The sequence below is a fragment of the Enoplosus armatus genome, chromosome 21, assembly GCF_043641665.1.
Source record: "Enoplosus armatus isolate fEnoArm2 chromosome 21, fEnoArm2.hap1, whole genome shotgun sequence".
Classification (NCBI taxonomy): Eukaryota; Metazoa; Chordata; class Actinopteri; order Centrarchiformes; family Enoplosidae; genus Enoplosus; species Enoplosus armatus.
In genome coordinates this window covers 5,982,422-6,000,404 of record NC_092200.1, presented here as the reverse complement: position 1 = coordinate 6,000,404, position 17,983 = coordinate 5,982,422, and the positions used below count along the sequence as shown (strand labels likewise).

At 45.8% G+C, this 17,983-nt stretch overlaps 1 protein-coding gene across 1 annotated transcript in view; it reads left to right on the top strand.

Moving 5' to 3' along the window:
* gli3 (GLI family zinc finger 3) overlaps nt 1–17,983 on the top strand; it is an 87,417-nt gene that overhangs the window by 17,057 nt on the left and 52,377 nt on the right. Inside the window, exon 3 of the mRNA XM_070927816.1 lies at nt 16,673–16,918. Coding sequence (XP_070783917.1) covers nt 16,673–16,918 — 246 coding nt within the window. The remainder of the gene's footprint in view (nt 1–16,672; nt 16,919–17,983) is intronic.

The window sequence follows — 17,983 nt, the reverse complement described above, 5'->3', positions numbered from 1 at the left end:
CATCTGTTAATCAAACTTCATCACTAACTTGTGGATAAACATGCCATGGAACCACAGGTTTCATCCATTGTTGTCCTAAATTTAGCTAAAGTCACTAAGGCCTTATTTGTTGATGTGTTCCAGACCCCTGTGAGCTTTGGTTACCTGCTATCACTCAACATATTTTAGCATCGGGGGCCGTGACCAACTGGGGATCAAGGAATGTTTTCTGTGCTCATGCTCTCATTACTTTAAGATGAAATTGACCAACTCCCAAAAACATGATTTAAAGATTAAGACACCCACAGATTCTTGCTTACGTTACGTTATGTTTACTTTTCCCCTATTCTGGTGCTTCACAGTGAGTCACATACAAACCCTCACTGGTAGCAAAACTTTGGCATGTTTACATAGCAATGTCTTCAACACATGCTATTAAAAGTGGTGTGGAGCTTACAGTTCACTAAGCCTGTCGCCATTCAGCCTTTCATTCTCAATTCAGAGGCTTGAATGAGGAATATTAGATGGTGATTTTTTTTTTTGCTGTAAAGCCTTGGAGCATCAAGCTAAAGTCATAACAAAACCAAAGTTGAGATCACCACGGTCTAAGCTGCAGCTGTGCTCATTAGCAGTGAGAGGATTTGGACGTTTTTGGGATAGGATGGTTGGCTTTAGTAGCTGGAGCTGGTTTTGAGTTTTCTGTCACCCCCCTCGACTGTCCTGAAGGGTGAACCTGAGACAAACAGTCCAGGAAAGGGTAAATAAGTTGCTGTGACTTGCTCCCCGTATGGGAGTTATCACAGGAAGTGGGTAAGGTAATGCATCCTGAAGCAGCTTGGGAACACTCTCACTCTTACTCATTCCCAGATGGCCAGCACTGTTTTATTAATTAAAGGGGCAGCATGGGAGAAAAAAAAAGAAGTTTGTTGTGGAAAAAGCATGGATGTAATTTTGCTCTGTGATTTTTCTTTGTAATGTGCTGGTAATTACTGCTCCGAACAGCATAAGGTTTGTCTTGAAAACCTCGCTGACGATTCTCCTACACTGACTCAGCCACGTCAGAAGATACGCTACAGCTTTAAGCGTTGCCCTCCCCAAAATACAGTAGTCTCATAATTCACTTGACGAAGGGAGGGATGATACTTATCTGCAGAGAAAGGTCCCTTTTAGATCCCAATCTCTCTCTTGGAATCAGAAGATAGCTTACACATTCTTTGTGTTGTTATAATTACAGCACATTCCCAAGTCGCCCCCAGAACTCATAACCTCTTATCAGGTGTAACCCTACACTCGCCTCAACTTTAACCCCCGTAGCCCCTGCCCGACCGCCTCCATCCAAACAAAAGGTAATTGTGAGCAGCTGTGGAACCCCAGTGACTGGTTCTTCTTAGGAAGGCCCGGCGAAATATTTCCCCCCGTCAAGCAGAGTGGCGGCCCCTGATCTCAGCGCAGCGGAAACCCCGTGGTATGCCCGGCAACAGCGTGCTACGATAAGTTGTGAAAAGTGGAAAGTAAGTAGGGGAGGGGGCAGGTGGAGTGGACATGGCGGATGTTTAGCTTGGTCTTTCCAAAGCAATCTCTGCCTCTGAAAAGTACAGCCCTTTTCTGTGATTGGGATCAGCTTGCAAACAGGTATTGATCTGATCAGATCTTGCAACTTTAATCTGTTGTAATTAGCAAACTGCACTGAAACTGATTTAACTCTAAAATCTTCACTTTACGTGCACTACAGGGAGAAATCTCAACTTAACGCTGTCCTTCTCCTCCACTCTGCTCTGTCTTCCCCTCTTGTCCCTAGTCTGTAAGTTTTGTCCAAGTTGAGCTGGCCCAAAGTAATTATTGAGTCCTGGTCGAGCGTTCCCACATGGTTGGCTAAATGGTGGCTTCATCCTGTGTGCCATTCATCTCTGTGCCCCCTCCTCTTGCACTGACAGCTCAAAAGAGCCGACTGTGCCACAACAATGCTGTGATTGGTGCTCTTTAGGAGGGGTTCGGGGGGGGGGGGGGTGCTCTCCCCTCCCACCCTCATCATTCGGCAGGCAGGTGGACCACAAAGTCCCCTGATTCTTTTGTTGGGCCTCGAGCTTAAAAAAAAAAAAAAAAAGATGTCCCTGCTCTTTGGCTGAATAAATCCTGTCGTCATGGGATAATTTGCTAATAAAAAAAAGAGAAAAAACGGGGGGGTGGGGGCTAAAGGATTGGTTATTTGCAAAGGAGAAAAAGTTTCTGGTTGGTTGGACTTTTATGATATGGGTGCTGCTGGTTTTGAGGGAAGAGAGGGAGTTAGTGTAAGTAACAGGATGAGAATTGAAAAATGGGGAGGGGGAAAACTGGACACAGTTCTGAAAATTGCCAGTGAATGCTGTTTTAACATGACAGAGCCTCTGTAAAGCAGGTTATGAAGTGGGTGAGTTGGGACCTTTTTAATGGTCATGGTTAAAAGGGCAAGAGCAAGGGTCTCGGAGGCAAACAAGTTAAGCCTTAAAGGGCAACAAATGTGAGGCTTTCGTGTAGGTTACCAGAGAAATCCCTAAGCAAATGCAGAGCGTGGCTAAAGTGTTTAAAGAAGAAGGGAAAAAAAACAACACTTGACTGCTTTGGAAAAAAAAAAATCTCCTGATGGGAAGAGAAGGAGGAATGATACAGAGAGCGGGGAGAGATAGAGGAAGAGTGAGGGGCCACCTTCTTTTTAGGCAGCCATTTAAATGATCAACAGTAAATAGAGGGGAATGTCATCTGACAGAAATAAAGTTCCCGTTAACAGCGGGGATGGAAAGTAATTTACAGATACGCTGTCCCCGCCATCTTTGTGCCTCCCAGATAAGGTTTCATTTCAGAAACGGATAGGAGACATTTTCACTTACGGGCCCCCATTCTGGGACACCTGTGATAACAGCTTGTGGACCCCTAATTGAAAATGGGTTTCAAAATGGATTTTCACTTTTCTTCCTCCCTCCTCTCCCCCTCCATTCCCTCCCTCCCTCATGACTAACCCCCCCCCCTCCACCCCCGTCAACACCCAGCTCCATCCCTTTTTTCCTTGTCGTTGGCAGAGGGAGGCAATATTGGAAGGACAGGGAGGGAGAAGGGAGGAAGGAGGGAGGCAAGGGGGAAATGGAGCGTTGGGAGCGGATCATCCCTCAGCCTGTGTCACAGCTATGACAGCCGCGTGATCCGTCTTATTAATGAAATCATTGATCACTTGATGGGACTCATAATCAACTGTTTCTCCACTGTGTCCTGCCCCATCTCCTCCTCCTCCTCCCTCCTCCTCCTCCCTCCTCATGCTGCCATCTCTGCTTTCCACTTTTTTGTTTTTATCCCTGTTCTATCCCCCCCTAAAAGATGAACCACTTTGAAAATCTGATCTTTTTTTGTGTGACTGGAGGAAAAAAACAAAACATAGATAAATACATAAAATTAACAAGGACACCCAGACACTGCCTGACAATAAATGCTGACAAGTGATTCAGCATCTGGAGGTCTGATGGGGATTTTAAAATGGCAAGAATTGCAAGAAATGTATCTGCTTACTTTTTTAAATTGGCCTTTTCTTTTGGAGGAAACAAGTTGGTAGTTATTTTAAGAAATACACAGAGGTGATCTCTGTCATCTGTATTTGTGCTGTATGTATTTCATGGGGACCAGAGGAGGAAGCAGGGGCCCCTCTGTGTTACCCTACTCTGGGCTCTGCCTGTGGGGGCTAATGAGAGAGGACTGATGGAGGGATAAGGGACCTCATGGGAGCTCTGGCTGGCCTACGGGTCAAACAGCACAATGGAGGAGGCGTTATAGAGCCTGACACACAACCCCACACAGGAAAACTGGCTTTTAGTGTCAAAAGACCTCTGTTTGGTACATCAATTATACATAAAATACATGAAAACTTATTATACAAACTGATATACAGAGAAGAAAATGCAAATGTATCCACAATATGGCTGTTTTCATGATAGTTCATCACAAGGTTTTAGAGATATATAGGTATCAAATATATAATCTATCTGTAGATGAGGGTCACACTGGCCTCGTGCACACACAGTGGATGTGCTGGTGAGCCATAGCCATTTCATGGACCTCTGCACTGAAGGCAATTTCCTGCAGCAGCAGGGGGACGGGCTTTGGCAGAGCCACCTCACAGGGGCCTGAGGCGCAGGATTAGCTTAGCCTCGCTGCTACTCAGGGCGGAGGGGAACCTCAGCTGCCCAACCCAGTGCAGCCCAGCCTGGCCTCTCTTGTCTGGCACACTTCCGCATGCCCAGATCGGCCTGCTGGAGCTCCACTGCTCTTTCACTGCTGGAAGATGTATATAAGCCACTGCCTCAAGACTTTTGCATGTTGTGGAAATACCGCCAGAATTTAGCTGTAGTGGAATTGCATCTTTGTTTTTTTTTGGTCAGTGATCATCCTACTTGTTTGCCCTGGTGGGTGTTACAAGAAATACAGCTTTGAACCTCAATGGAACCCTTAAAATTAGCCCTTGAAGGAAATCCCAATTTATCACAACTTGGGTTTTTGTAGTTTTTGTCAGTTATGATGACACTGGACTCACCAAGGCAATTGCTGAGATCTGGGAACAAATTACTACAGGGCAAGAAATATGAGCAGTCAGACGATCAGACGTTGTAAATAAACCAGATTATTTAAACCACTTTATTTGGATGGATAAAACCCAACATGAGCGAACCTGAAATGTCAGTAAAATTAAATGTCCTTTGTTGCACAGAAAAACTGGACAGATGTACAACTATGGTAGGTCAAAGTTGAACCAGGAATCAGTCTGTAAACTGTGATAGATGTTAGCAACGGACGGACGTTTGGTTTAAAAACGTATTGCTTGCCTTGGCTTTCTGTATGATTGTGTTCCTTGCTTGGATGTACTTTTTACAATGTTGCTGTATTCCTGGAAATCAACGTAGTGAGTTCAGTGGTATTATTACCAATAGAGATAAAGGTCAAAACTATAGAATAAGGCCCAAGTTGTATGTTGTAATTTAATTTCCCTTTAATTTGACTTTGAATTCATGTTATGCACTGATACAGAGAGCAATCTCGGTCATAGATATTTAATTCTAATATGTTGTGATGATTCATGCTGACCATCACAATGGCTCCCTAGAAGAACCTGAGATCATTTTCACTGACATGCTGAGAGCCAGAATAGCCTGGGAGTCAGAGGTCACCCGGGTCAGAGGCAAGTCTCTGAACCAACAACCACCCTCACAAAGACAAATCAGCCAGCCCTGTGTGAGAGGATTGGGAGTACATCGACCAGCCTGGCCCTGCTGCATCCCAGCGGCTCTGTGGCCCCGCCGGATCTCACTCCTCTCGGAGAGGGAGTAGCAGGGGCGACTAAGGGCCCCATAAACTCATAAACCCATAAAGTGGGGAAACAGTAGTTGATTATTCTACCACTCTGTCCATTTGTCGGTAGGCATCAGTGGCCTCCCTCCTGCCAGGAGGAACAAAGCCGGAGTGTCCTGACCCTGCCAGGAGGATTTATTGTGGTGTGTTCTTGTCCGCGTCCTCTCTGTTTTGTTCGCTCACTCATGCCTCCTTACCACAGCCGGGTTCTTGTTGAATGGGATGAAGTAGCAACTAGTGGCGTTGCCACCAGGGTTGCAGTTTATATGAAAGAATGAATGTGTATGAAGAAGGACAGGTCCTACTAGAGAACTGATCGCTTGCTTTCTGTATGTGATTTTGTTTAGATACTGTAATCAACACAAGATGATCAAGATGATTCACGTTATATGAACGTTAAGGCATTTTCTGCTTTTCATTTTTTAGTGTCTTGTTTGACATATAGATGTTAAGGACATAAAAAATGTAGCGTAGCTTGTGAATAATTGGTTCTCTGTGTCCTAAAAAAATAATAAAAAGACATGTAATGTGTACATTACAAGAAAAGGCACCACCAGTGTATTAAGAAAACTACTTGTGGTGTATACACAATGATATGATAAAATGATATAGCACTTTATGAAACATGTTTTAATATTTATGTCTTTAATGTCCTTTCCCCTTCAAGTACATTTTTCTTTCTAACATGCTGGCGTAGTGGCAACGGTTATTTAAAATGATAAATCATTTTTAAAGAAGTCACGTGAAAAACTCAAATCGTTGTAGCTAAATTTTTGTTTGGACCCTGAAACTCATTTTTTGTCTTTCTGCACTCAAAACTCACTGGACTAAATCAAGACATGCTTTCAGCTTTGGGAGAGCAAAAGGCCCTATACCACCCCCTAATCTCTCTCACCTGACCTCCACACCCTCTGGGCCTTGACTCTCACCCTTCTCCCTGCTCCCCCTCCCCTTTCCCCACCCAACTCTCTCCCTCGCAGTGCGAAAGAGGAGCTAGGATCAAAGGCCATAAACCATGGCAGTGATTTCTGGTGATTGATTAGAAGCAGAGGTTGAGAAGCAGCAGCTCTCTACCCTCCATTCTTCCCACCCTCCGGTGCTGCGTACGCATTCTCCCAGGGCTCTCGTAAATAGCTCAGGCTTCAAGTGTGAAAAGAGTTGCCACGATTGGCAGACAGAGCCCAGAAACACATCCGCGCTGGAGCGCCTTGGCCAGTTTTTCTGCCTCTTCCTCCTGGATGGCAGGGGGGTGTCAGTTGATAAGAACCATTTGTTGTCTTGCTTGGATCTGGGGAGGGACAGTGTAATCCCCTCGCCCTGGTCTGTTCGCAGAGCTGGAGGAAAAGAGCAGAGGAGAGGAGGAGGAATTGATTTTCAGAGAGAGGGCATGCGGAGAATTGAACTCAGATGTGTAGCAGAGACAGGGTTTGAAAGAAACATTCTACTTGCGGGGAAACAAATGTCTGTAGCTTACAGCAGAGGGGCCGTGCAATTTGAACTTGAGCAAGTCCTTCTAATGTTAATCAATTGCATAGTCTTTCACCCCCCCCCCCCCCCCCCCCCCCCGTCCCGAGCCAAGCTCAGCCTGGAGGCCTCTTGACAGGCAAGTGGTCCTGTAAAGGCATTTTAATAGGCCATGCCCATTCAGAGGCATTGAGATTAACGCTTGAACCGCATCTCCTACATGCATGCTTTCGCACAGAGACACAAATACACATGCACCTCTCTCTGTCTTTCCTACCCTGCCTGATCTCACCTGGAGCTGTGAGTCTAATGATGTTCGGAGTGTGGGCCTCGCAGCGACAGCTCCAGTCCCGGGGAGATGTGTCTCATGTCAGACTTTGCGCCAGACAGACTCCAATAAGGAAAGGGGGGCGGCGGTGGGGTGGGGTGGGTGTTCTTCAACGCAGCTGGAGCGAAGCCAAAACTAAAAGTGCAATTCTCTAAAGGTTTTGTTTTTCCTCTGTGGTATTTACAAAGTGATTGAGCGCATTTTTGAGTGTCATGGAGTATCTCATTACGCTCCTAAAAGCTTTTTATCCATCCACATGCTGTAAAATATGTACACATGCAATGCATACTGTAGATGCTCAGTCATGCATGCATGCAGACGCATAATCTCTCGTTTTCTCTCACTTTCCTCAACTGCAACAAACTATACACGCACGCTTGGTGCAGCTGGAGGATGGACCGTCATTATTAACTGTTTGGCGACCTCATGACTTCATCTTCGGAGCTGTCAGAGGCGGCCCACATTATGTCTCCGCTCGGCTCAATGGGCTCTTTGTTCTGGCTTGGCTCTGGAGCAGCTCAGCATGGGGCTGCGTGAGTCCCACTGCGGCTCTGAAGGGAGGGAGAGGGATGGATGCAGGGAGGTAGTGGAGATTTGGGAAAGACATGGGAACTGGGAGAAGAACTGGGAGAGTGAGGGATTAGATCAGGAAACCAGGAGTGAGTAACAAGAGATTAGCGGGAAGAAAGTGCGAATGAGATACAGAAGGTTGGTGTGTGGAGACGTAAAAGAGGAGGAATGAAGGATGGAGAGGGACAGAAATGCTACATGCTACAGGTGAATCTTAAAGTAGCCTATAACAGCCGAGCCTTTTACTATGATAATTTTAAACACTGCTTTCCTGCCATCCCACTGACTCATTCCAAGATTATGAAGGCAGCATGTCATCTGAGCTGCACCGGCCATCCTTGTGTGGAATGTGGGATTAATGGCAAAGTAATGCAGAGATTAGAGAAGGAGGCGAGAGTGGAGCGGGAGAGGAGGATTCGCCAGGCGGGAGTGACAGGAGAGGTCATACATGAGGAGAGCTCATTACAGAGAAGGGGGGCAGCAACAGGAGGCAGAGAGACTTGGAGAGTAAGGTTGAAGCAGGAGATATGATGAGAAAAACTAAGAGGAAAATGATTTAGGAAGCCACGTAATATGTGGCCAGATAGAGGAGTGTGTCCCATGTATGGAATATTAAAGGAGCAACTTTTGCATATTTTTAGACCCAATATTTGCACTTGATAAGTCAAACCAACACTATCTGCTCTATTGTCATTCTAATGTCAGGGTGCCATTAACTGGCCCTGTCAGTTGATAAATGGTTGTCTAGTCAGGTTATAAACATTACAATTTTGTTTCCAAGAAGTCATGTTTTGTTTCCTGTCAGTTTGATACGATGAATGGCCTTGAAAGTGACATCTGAAAGTTGGCTGATTTCAACTTTTATATTGTATTCTACCTTCAGTCTCTCCATTAGTGGTGCAGGAAACAGAATTTTAAGCTCAGCGATGGGATATTTCATGCCCCAATGTTCCTTCGAAGTCATACACAGTCTTGTACCAATTACTTTTTAATAAAAGAATCAGATTTTTTTCCAATTCATCTCATGCCTATCCAAACCCCCCTACTGCCACTCACCTCAAAATATTTATGGAGAAAATAGATTTTTACTTCTGGAATCTTCGACACCTCAAATAACTCCTCTCGCTATTACACACTACACTGGATCAGCCAGTATGAGTCAAATGTTACAACCTGTGACATACGATACGATTGCTCCAGCCACTTGTACATCATATCGTCCAAACCTGCAACTTTCACCCTGCCTTGTGCTTTTTATTGCACTACACAGCCACTTATCTAATCATATAGAAAGCCTGGTGCCTTTTCCTTTCCCCTACTCACCTCCAACCTCCAGCCCCTTCCCAGCAGACTGTGGTTAAGTCTGTTTGGCCAACATAGCAGATCCTCTAATCTGCAGAGCTTCCCCTGCCTGCTACAGACAGTGTAATGAAGGAGTCCAGGTCTCACCTATATTTTAAGGGCAAGAGAGGGGGAATTAAACCCTGTTTATTAAGCTGGCACTCCCATTCATATCACACGCTGGGGGCGGGCAAGGCTCAGGCCTGGGATTTTGTAGCAAACGTGGCCCAACCGTCAGCCGTAATGATGATAGGATGTTGGAAGGCAAATGACGATTGATAGGTTTATAAAGGGTTCTTTGTGAGGTGATTTGGCACCTTTTTAGGCCTTGATGGGGAAAAAAATGTGGAAAGTGAACTAATGTTATTTTAGATAATTAATGTGTCAAGCTGTAAAGGCAAAACGTTGATTCAATTAGCATTTTTTTAACACCAGGTGACTTAATGTGTGTGCCGAACAGCCCCTCATTGTGGGAGCAGAGTGAAGGAGTCAGTTGAGTTGTGTTATTTTTATGGCATTTGGCTTGTAGTTTGGAATTCTGATTGTCATGCTCTCTGGTAAAAAGGCCTTATGTCCAAATGTGACGGGTTAGAGACTTTAAGCATTACCAGCTGCACCATCAAAGGCCTCTGCATGCTGTTCATTTAACCCAGATCCGTCACACTCATGTGTAGCCCCTGATTCAACCTGTAATGTAGACATTCAGCAGAAGGCATTAGACTGAGACTAATGTAGAGTTATGGATGCAAATTAACTCCCAGCACCTCTCTACCTGTGATATGTCAAAGGCTACAGACTATGTTTGAATATATTTGGCTGGGGTGCTGTTGGAAATTAATACACGTTTATACGTTTATAACGAACATCATTACGAGCAAATACAACCTATGCCAACACATAGAGAGTACGTCCACACTAAGCTGGCTAAATTTGAATTATTTTTCTCTCTGGTTTGGTCCACGCTATGCTGGCCTGTGTGACACCTGTAAGTGAAGATTTTCAAAATGGTGCTCACAGTGGATAGGTATGAAAATGGCATGCGTTTCAATGTGGACGATTAACAGAAACAGAAAACAAATATGTAAATGAGAACAACTACATTGTGAGTTCAGCAGGTGGTCAGACAGAACAGATTAGCCTGCTTAGTATGGATGCAGTTTAAGTGTTACGTGACTCTTTAAACAGTTTCACCTCTATTTACTGAGCTGCATAGCAGGTGAGAGAATAGAATCAGCAGCCACAGAGCAGGCAGTGAATTAGACAGACAGATCTGAACATCCACAGGCCTAATCACCACAGACGAGAGAGAGAGGGAGAGGGAGAGAGAGAGAGTCCACTCTGGACTTAGACGTTCACCAGTCATTGATAAAGTGCTTAGCAGCAGGAAAATTAATGAATCCGGCCTGACTGGGAGAGGGGGTTTTGGGGTTGAAGGGGAGGGAGTGGAAGAGGAGGAGGAGGAGAGCTGTTGGGGGTGGGGGGTGGGGGGGTAATCCTGTTCCAGCTAAATGGCTGATCCCTCTCATTCCTTAGATATCAAATGTCAAGAGTTAAATTAGCCTGCTAGCCTCAGATAGGAGTTAACATGCTTTTAAATGGGGCGGGGCGCGGCGATTCTTGCCCTCTCCGGGATGGCGGGCAGGTGCCTTTGAAGTGTCTAATTATCCAGCTCCCAGTAAGTGCTGGTTAACTGTCTTAATGGGGGCCTCTATGCCTCAATACAGTGCACACTTGTGCACACATGTGTACCAGAATGTGTGAATGTGCATTTTTACTCAAGTAAAAACACACAACATCATACTTTGTTTACATGACAAGAACAAATGCAACATGGACATAAGTTTGAACTATTAAAAGTTAAGTGAAAGAACTTTATAGTATCATTATATACTGTAAGGTGGGAAACATCCACAGTGGCATTTTGGATCGTATTTGATGTGCTTGAAATTACTGTATTATTTTTTCTATTTTATCCTAACTGTTGGCTCTGTGTTTCTTTGCTTTGGCTGGATATCCATTTCTCTTGGCGAGCCGTTCCTAATCTGAGTGCCACAGACTTGGTCCGGATCACTCTGGTGTCAGAAGTGGGATTCCAATGCTGAGGCCCAGTGGAAAGCTGGCCCACTCTGGTCTGGTGGGCAGTGAGCCCAGATTCACCCTAAAAGACCCACTATTCCAAACGGACATAATTCTGCCCTAGTCTGCCCTAGCACACAATCATTTTATATTGTTACAGAGGACAGTATAAATAACTAACAGGTTATGGCTGATCATGGCTGGCTTGTGACTATCTGAAGCAATGCTAATACAGTCTATAAGCCAATCAGACCACTAAATGGCATTTTTCTGCTTTGAAGCCTTGATCAAATGCATCTCTTGGTGTTTGATTCCTCAAAGAATGCAGGCCAAGGTGCCCTTTGAGTGAAAAACCTTAAAAGCCATAACTATCCATGGTCAAAAACGCATCAGTGTGCATTTTAGAGGCAGGGCTTTCAGCTCTCTCACCGCAATGCTCATTGCTCCCTCACAATGTGGCCCTGATGAAATGGTGGTGGGGTTTCGGGCTGCTCTATGGTGGGCCTGTGCCCCTAATGGGTGAACAAGGGGTAGCTAGGGGCAGGCGGAGGCTTGGCACGACACAACCCTGCTGTGAGGCTGATTTGAGGTGAGCGCAGGGAAGATGGAAGGCGCCAAGCAGGCTTTGATTTGCCCCTCCCCAGCCCCAGGGCCTGGAGGCTGGGACCGCGAGATGCTGAGCTCTGGGTACGTCCCAGCAGACCCCTGGCGGCAGAGAGAAAAGGCTGGGACTGCGGGCCGTGGAGCGGGGGGTTGGGGCGTGGGCTGCCGTGAGCCAAATTGAGATGTGGGAGTCGTCGAATTTGGCTGGATGAATATTGAAGAGGGCATTTGTGGGTGCTGTGTGGGAAATCAGGAGCTGACAATAGACTGCTAACCAGAAGAGGGAGCATCCTGTCCTGCCCATGCCTCTCTCTGCAATTCATCCAAACATCAGTCACACGCTGATGGTTAAATAATGTACCACTATGGATTCACTCTGCAGAGACGGAATCAAACATGAGCGCAAAGTTAAAGGGAGTGAACTTTATGTTTGCTGAAGTTCTCCAGAGCTCTGACAAATATTTTGACTGGGGATTGCAAACTATCCTGTCCACACACATCAGGGCAATGACCCGATTCTGCCTTCTGACATTTAGAAGATTTGTTTGTCAAGGAGTTTCTCGAATGTCACCCTTTTCAGGCATATACAGGAAGCTCCATTAGGACTTGGTAACCTTCACATAATGCAGAACTGAACTGTGTTGTGGGGAAGGCACCCAGCTCCTTGTGGCACTGAGCCCGTCAGCCAAGAAGTTGATCGGAAAAATACCTCACACAATTGCGGTAATCCCCTGTGCTCTTGTTGTGTTGGGTTTGGTGGAGTTTGAGTGGTCTCTCTCTCCCTCGTCTTTCAGCCTGTGCTAATCGTGAATGATTCCCTCTGTCTATAGCGCCAATGCCAGGGCCGGTGAATCAGGTACATAAGCCTAAGCCGCTTGGAGAGGTGCTCTTATTAAACTCTAGCCAGCTGCTGGAATTTTTCTTCCCCCTCTCATTGTTAATTGGGGAGTCTTGAGTCTTTCCCGGGAGTTGATTTGCAAGAGAAAGAAAAAAAGGAGCAAGAGATTATTGCACAGGAGGAGAGGAGCTTTGAAGAAGTGTTTTGTGATTTCACTGTATATCCTCCACTCCTCTCCTCCTTGTTCACTCTCCATGTGCTCCCCAGCCAAAACCTGTTTGTGCCATTGACAGCAGTGCTTTGAGAAGTTCGAAGGTGGAACACAGCATACGCCTGGCTTTGGCTCAGAGGTACAACAACACCTCCTCTGATGTTTAGGCTTTTAGGAAAGGCGGTAACCGGAGGGAAAGAGTTGCAATGCGATGTGCGATGGCCCTTTGTGCACCCCTGAAACATACATGTCCCGGCTTTAGAGACTGAGTTCAGGCTGGAGGGCAAATCAGATGCTTGAGCGTCAAGGACAGATTGGCATGTGGGGGAACAGCAATCCTTGTTCTTAACCTCTGCCTCTAGAAAATACCTTCAAAAACAACAAGCCAAGGGTTTTGTTTCACTTTTCATTTCTTTGAAATGGCTGGGCACCCTTAACTTAAGCCCCCCTTGTCCCAGAGCCCAACCCTCAGGAATTGGCCCCACTCCATATCTCATTATCTCTTTTAAAATTTCATTTTGTCATTGCATCCACGCTCTCTTTTGTGCCGCCATATTAAAGGCCATGCATAGGGTTTTCTCTGAAGGTATTCGTACCAGTTTTACAATAGAGACCCCGGACAAGGGGAAAAAAGGGAGAAACCTGGGCTTTAGGATTTAATGAGTGGCTTGCTGGGGGTGAAAGAAGGATAGAAAGCAAGTGAGGGTGAGGAAGAGAGAGTGCATTTGTAGAGGGTTAGAGAAAGAGAGAGAGAGAGAGGGGAAAGAGTAGTAAGGGAGGAAGAATGCAGGAATGGAGCACCAGGTACCATAATAGTGGCAGAGAAAGCTCCTGAAATACTAGAGCTGGGGCGTGTGCTCTGATCAGGACGGCAGTGAGCACAATTACCTTCTTTTCAAATCCTTCAGTGACACTGCGGGAGGAAGGAGGACTTTGAAACTTGAAAGGCAGGAGCTCGCTTTCAACCTCAAACGCGAGCAGGAAAGGGCTCTGAAATTTGTTCAGTGCTCCCCATCCACCATTAGCTTGTTTCTTCCTCTCGCCTCCAGGCATTTAAGCGCTTTTTGAAAAGATGTTAAGAAATTCAATCACCATAGAGAGAGAGCGGGATAGTTCTTTTTTCAGTTTTTTTGAGAGGCATGCTTTCCTCTGGTCCACAGAGGACCGGCCTGCTGCTTTTGTATTGGGCTGAATAGACCTGCAAACTGGTAAAGGACTGGATGTGGCAACCATGGGAAAAGAGAGGGAAATAAAAGAGGAATGAAAAATGAGGGAGGGAAAAAGGGAAAGGGTCTGTTGGGCGGATGGTCAGAGTTGTAGGGTTGAACTTTTCAAAGTTGCATGTGTTTACCTGTGTCTGCTCTGTCTTCATTAACCCTTTTTTTGACAGGTGCCTGACATGTTGTAAAGATAGAAAAAGTTTCCACCAGCAGGTACAAGCAGCACAGAAGAGACACCTTACTTGAGACCTCTGGTTCTCTTCCACCAGTGCGAGGAGTCAATTGACCCTTGTGCTGCTGAGTGTTTATTTAACCATTTAAGGTGCTATAAACTGAAGTAATGAAGCCCCTTAAGGTGGTATATGGTAGAATGATGAACCCCCCTGTGGGCTTTCCATGGTGACTGGAGGGGGATGGTGGGACTGTGACACTGCTGTGATTGAACTATTAGTCGCTTGACCTCCCTTGGAGGGGAGAGACGTATCTGAATAGCGGTGGGGGTCACTGGAGAAGGAGAAACAAGAAAGTAAGAACAAGAAAGAAGGGGGAAGAGAGTGAAGACAAATTAAAGTAGTGAAAAAATAGTAATGCATAGTATATTTTTCTAAAGTAAGCAGTTGAGTCTCTGTTGAGCAGTTTTTTACTTGTAAGCTCGGCAGAGGATGTTTTAGGCCAGTTTTAGTGCCCAATGGCCCCCTAACTGCAACACTATCTAAGACCCCAGTGATGAATGTATTTATAAAACATCAAATATCTGCATGAAAGTAAGAAAAAGAGCTCATAAATATGGAGGCAGTTTTTACTTTCCCCGATGTAATGTTAGATTTTCTGGATATGAGAGAGCTGAGAGTACACAGTGGAAGCCTGTGCTACACACAGCTACATGCTCTACCCTTAGCAGTGCTTGCTCCAAGCATAGTTTACAGTCTCGACTTCTTTCAATCCATGTCAGGAGATGAACCCAATTCCAAAATCCCTTTATGTTAATATTGCGCTTTGCAAGAGCAGACCTATTAATCCAGCTTTAACCGTATAAATGCCATTATTCCCTTAATAAGATCACTGGCTGTGCAGTATAGGATTAAATACTTATATCATAACTGACACTGTCATTTCCTGCGGATGAGAGTGGCTTGCCTCTCTGGCTGTCAGTTCCGCGTTAAGAATCCTTGAATCTGCTGCCAGTACTGCGCTGATGCACTGCTGGCCTGAACGCTGGTAATGGATGTGGGAGAGTGAGGGGAATAAAAGCGGGACCCGTGGGTTGCTACCCTGCTCTCTCTTTGCCTCTCTCAGTCTCATTCTCTCTTTCTGTTTCTCTCTCTTAACCTCCCCCTTTCTGATCGCTTCTCTTCTTCTGTGAAGTGGTACAGCATTATGGCGGCCCTCTTCAGTACTTAAGGTAGTGCTCTTTAATCTGGCCCTCTCCTCTGTTCTTAATTGGCAGTTGGATGCTGTTGGGTTGCATAGTGGGGGAGCCTTGCATGGCTAGGCTGCTAATACTGCAGAACCTCTGGCGCCGGCACAAAGGCATTTTGCCAGGTTCTCAGTAAGCGACATTAACGCAAGAAAGAGCAATGGGATGTACTGATGACCAACACCCTAAATGGTGAAATTCTAATTGCAGCTGATAAAGGAGTCAGGGCCTGAATAGAGACTAGACCAGACTGTATGGATCGGACTGAATGAAAGCTTGATTTGACAAATGTGGCTCAGGGCAAAAAGTAAGGGGTCTCAAATGTGCAAATGATCTTACAAAAGAGCACAAAGTACAAACTATATTTATCTAGCCTTCATAAGTGTGGCATGTTATGTTAGTTTCTGAGTTAGTCTATAGTGTATCGTGCTATAAAAAAGACTAATACCAGGTCAGGAGGCTAGCTGACCCTTATACATGTAAATTCACAGGTCAGGCCAAGGGTCAACGGTCGTGTCTTTCTGGTAGAGCTCAGCCCTTGAACTCAACTTTACATACATCGTCTTTACCCAGCATGCCAAGAAGCTTTCTCCAGAAACCCCACTCCTCCTAATTTTGCTCTCAGTGTAAGAAAGATTTAGTTTGAGAACAGAGAGAGAGAGAGAGAGAGAGAGAGAGAGAGTGGGGAGAAGGAGCAAACAAGAGAATGAAGGAGGGTGGGGTTGACACAACCCATGACGCTGGTTAATGGGCAGCCTGGAATGCAGGCGGAAAAGCCTGCGTAGCCTCCTCCATGGGAATCCATTTCTTTATAAAAAGAACAGACAGAGCTGAATTTTAGAACAGACTTTTGGGAAACGCTGCCTCAACTGTGCGAAATGAAGCGGTTAGGATTTTTTCATTCATGGTGTCCATTTGCTCATTCACGTCTGCCTCTGAACTCCCACATCTGGCGCCGTGGAAAGCAAAGCCTGGCAGATTTACACCCATAATGCCCAGTAGATTTCAGGTGTACAAAGCTGATCTCCAGCTCCGCCCTTTACCCGCTCCTTCTACGTGAACTGACTTCCTCCATGTGTAAGAACACGCGTGTTTACAGCTGTGTGTCTGTGAGAGTGGGTATGAAACATAACCAGGGAGGGAGTGGGATTCTCACATCTGCTCCCAACTTTTATTCTCATATCTACTCATAATAAATCAGCAGCTCATTGTTTTTAACGTCACATTCTCCTCCTCTCTTTCTATCTGTCTACCCTCGCAGAGGACGAGAATACAGGCACGCCTTACCACCGCGAGAGGCGCAATGCCATCAGCTCCCAGGCCCAGACGCCCGGTGCCCCTGACAGGAACATAAGCGAGGAGCCCTCCACCTCCACAGAGGAACGCCCCTCCCTGCTCAAGAAGGAGCTCCATGGTTCCCTGCCCCACCTGGCTGACCATGCCCTGCCGTACAGAGGCACTCTGTTCGCTATGGACCCCCGCAATGGCTACCTAGACTCACACTATGGTAAGTTCACTAGCCACAAAATAGTTGGTATTATTTATTTTTAAAGTGGGGAAACTTGTAGATTTAGTAAAGTAAAGAAACTGCACAGCTCAAGGACATGTTTGTAGCACTCCAAACGCTGAGGCCAAGTTTGTCTCTTTACTGTAGGTGAGAGACAGGACTTCCAGATGCTTGATTAAGTCTGACAGATTAGCCTCTCTCTTGTGCTCTACACACACACACACACACACACACACACACACATTTGTGAACACATGCACGCACACTTGTCTTGTTTTGTGCCTGGGAAGTTAGTATGGGGAACGGCCAGCGTAGCTTCTTAATTCCCTCATTAGGGGCCTGTCTGAACACAGTACTCCGCTTTCTCTCATCAACACACACTTCAAAGCCCCAAAGCAGCGCCGAGTCAAACCTCACCACCCCCTACTCTGCCTCTCTCTCTCTCTGTGGGACTCAGAGACTGTGTGAGAGAACGATGGCAAGAAAGAGAGAGAGAGAGAGAGAGAGAGAGAGAGAGAGACTAATGGAGATGAAGCCTGAGAGATTGAGGTGAAGGGAGAGCTGTGGCTTGAGTGAGATACTGAAGATAATTTGGAAAAAAAAGGTGAGATAGACAGTAGTAGGTAGATGAAAGTGAAGCTGTGTGTGTATGTGGAAAGAGGGAACAGGAGATAGATGATTGGGGAGTAAGAGGCTGATTAGGAGGTTAATTCAGCGGCCACTGTAGCCAGGACTTAGCCTGCAGACAAGGATTTGATGTGATAGCTTGTTTAGTTTGGTTAAATTGGCTCTGAATTGGGGCAGACGGAGTGGGACAAAGGGATTTTAATCCAGTGGCAGTAATGAAAAGTCCAGTGGACATCAACCTTATACTGTAACTCTATTTATTCAGCAACTTCATTAGCTACTGTTCCCCTTGTACCAACGTGCCTCTTTAAGGGAAAGGTTACTTAAAACCAGGCAGGGTGCTGTGGACAGGACCCTCGAAGGCAGAACATTACTGCCCATTACATCCTGACCTAACTCAGCAACACTGCCACTTCTCATTTTATGTATGTATGTGGG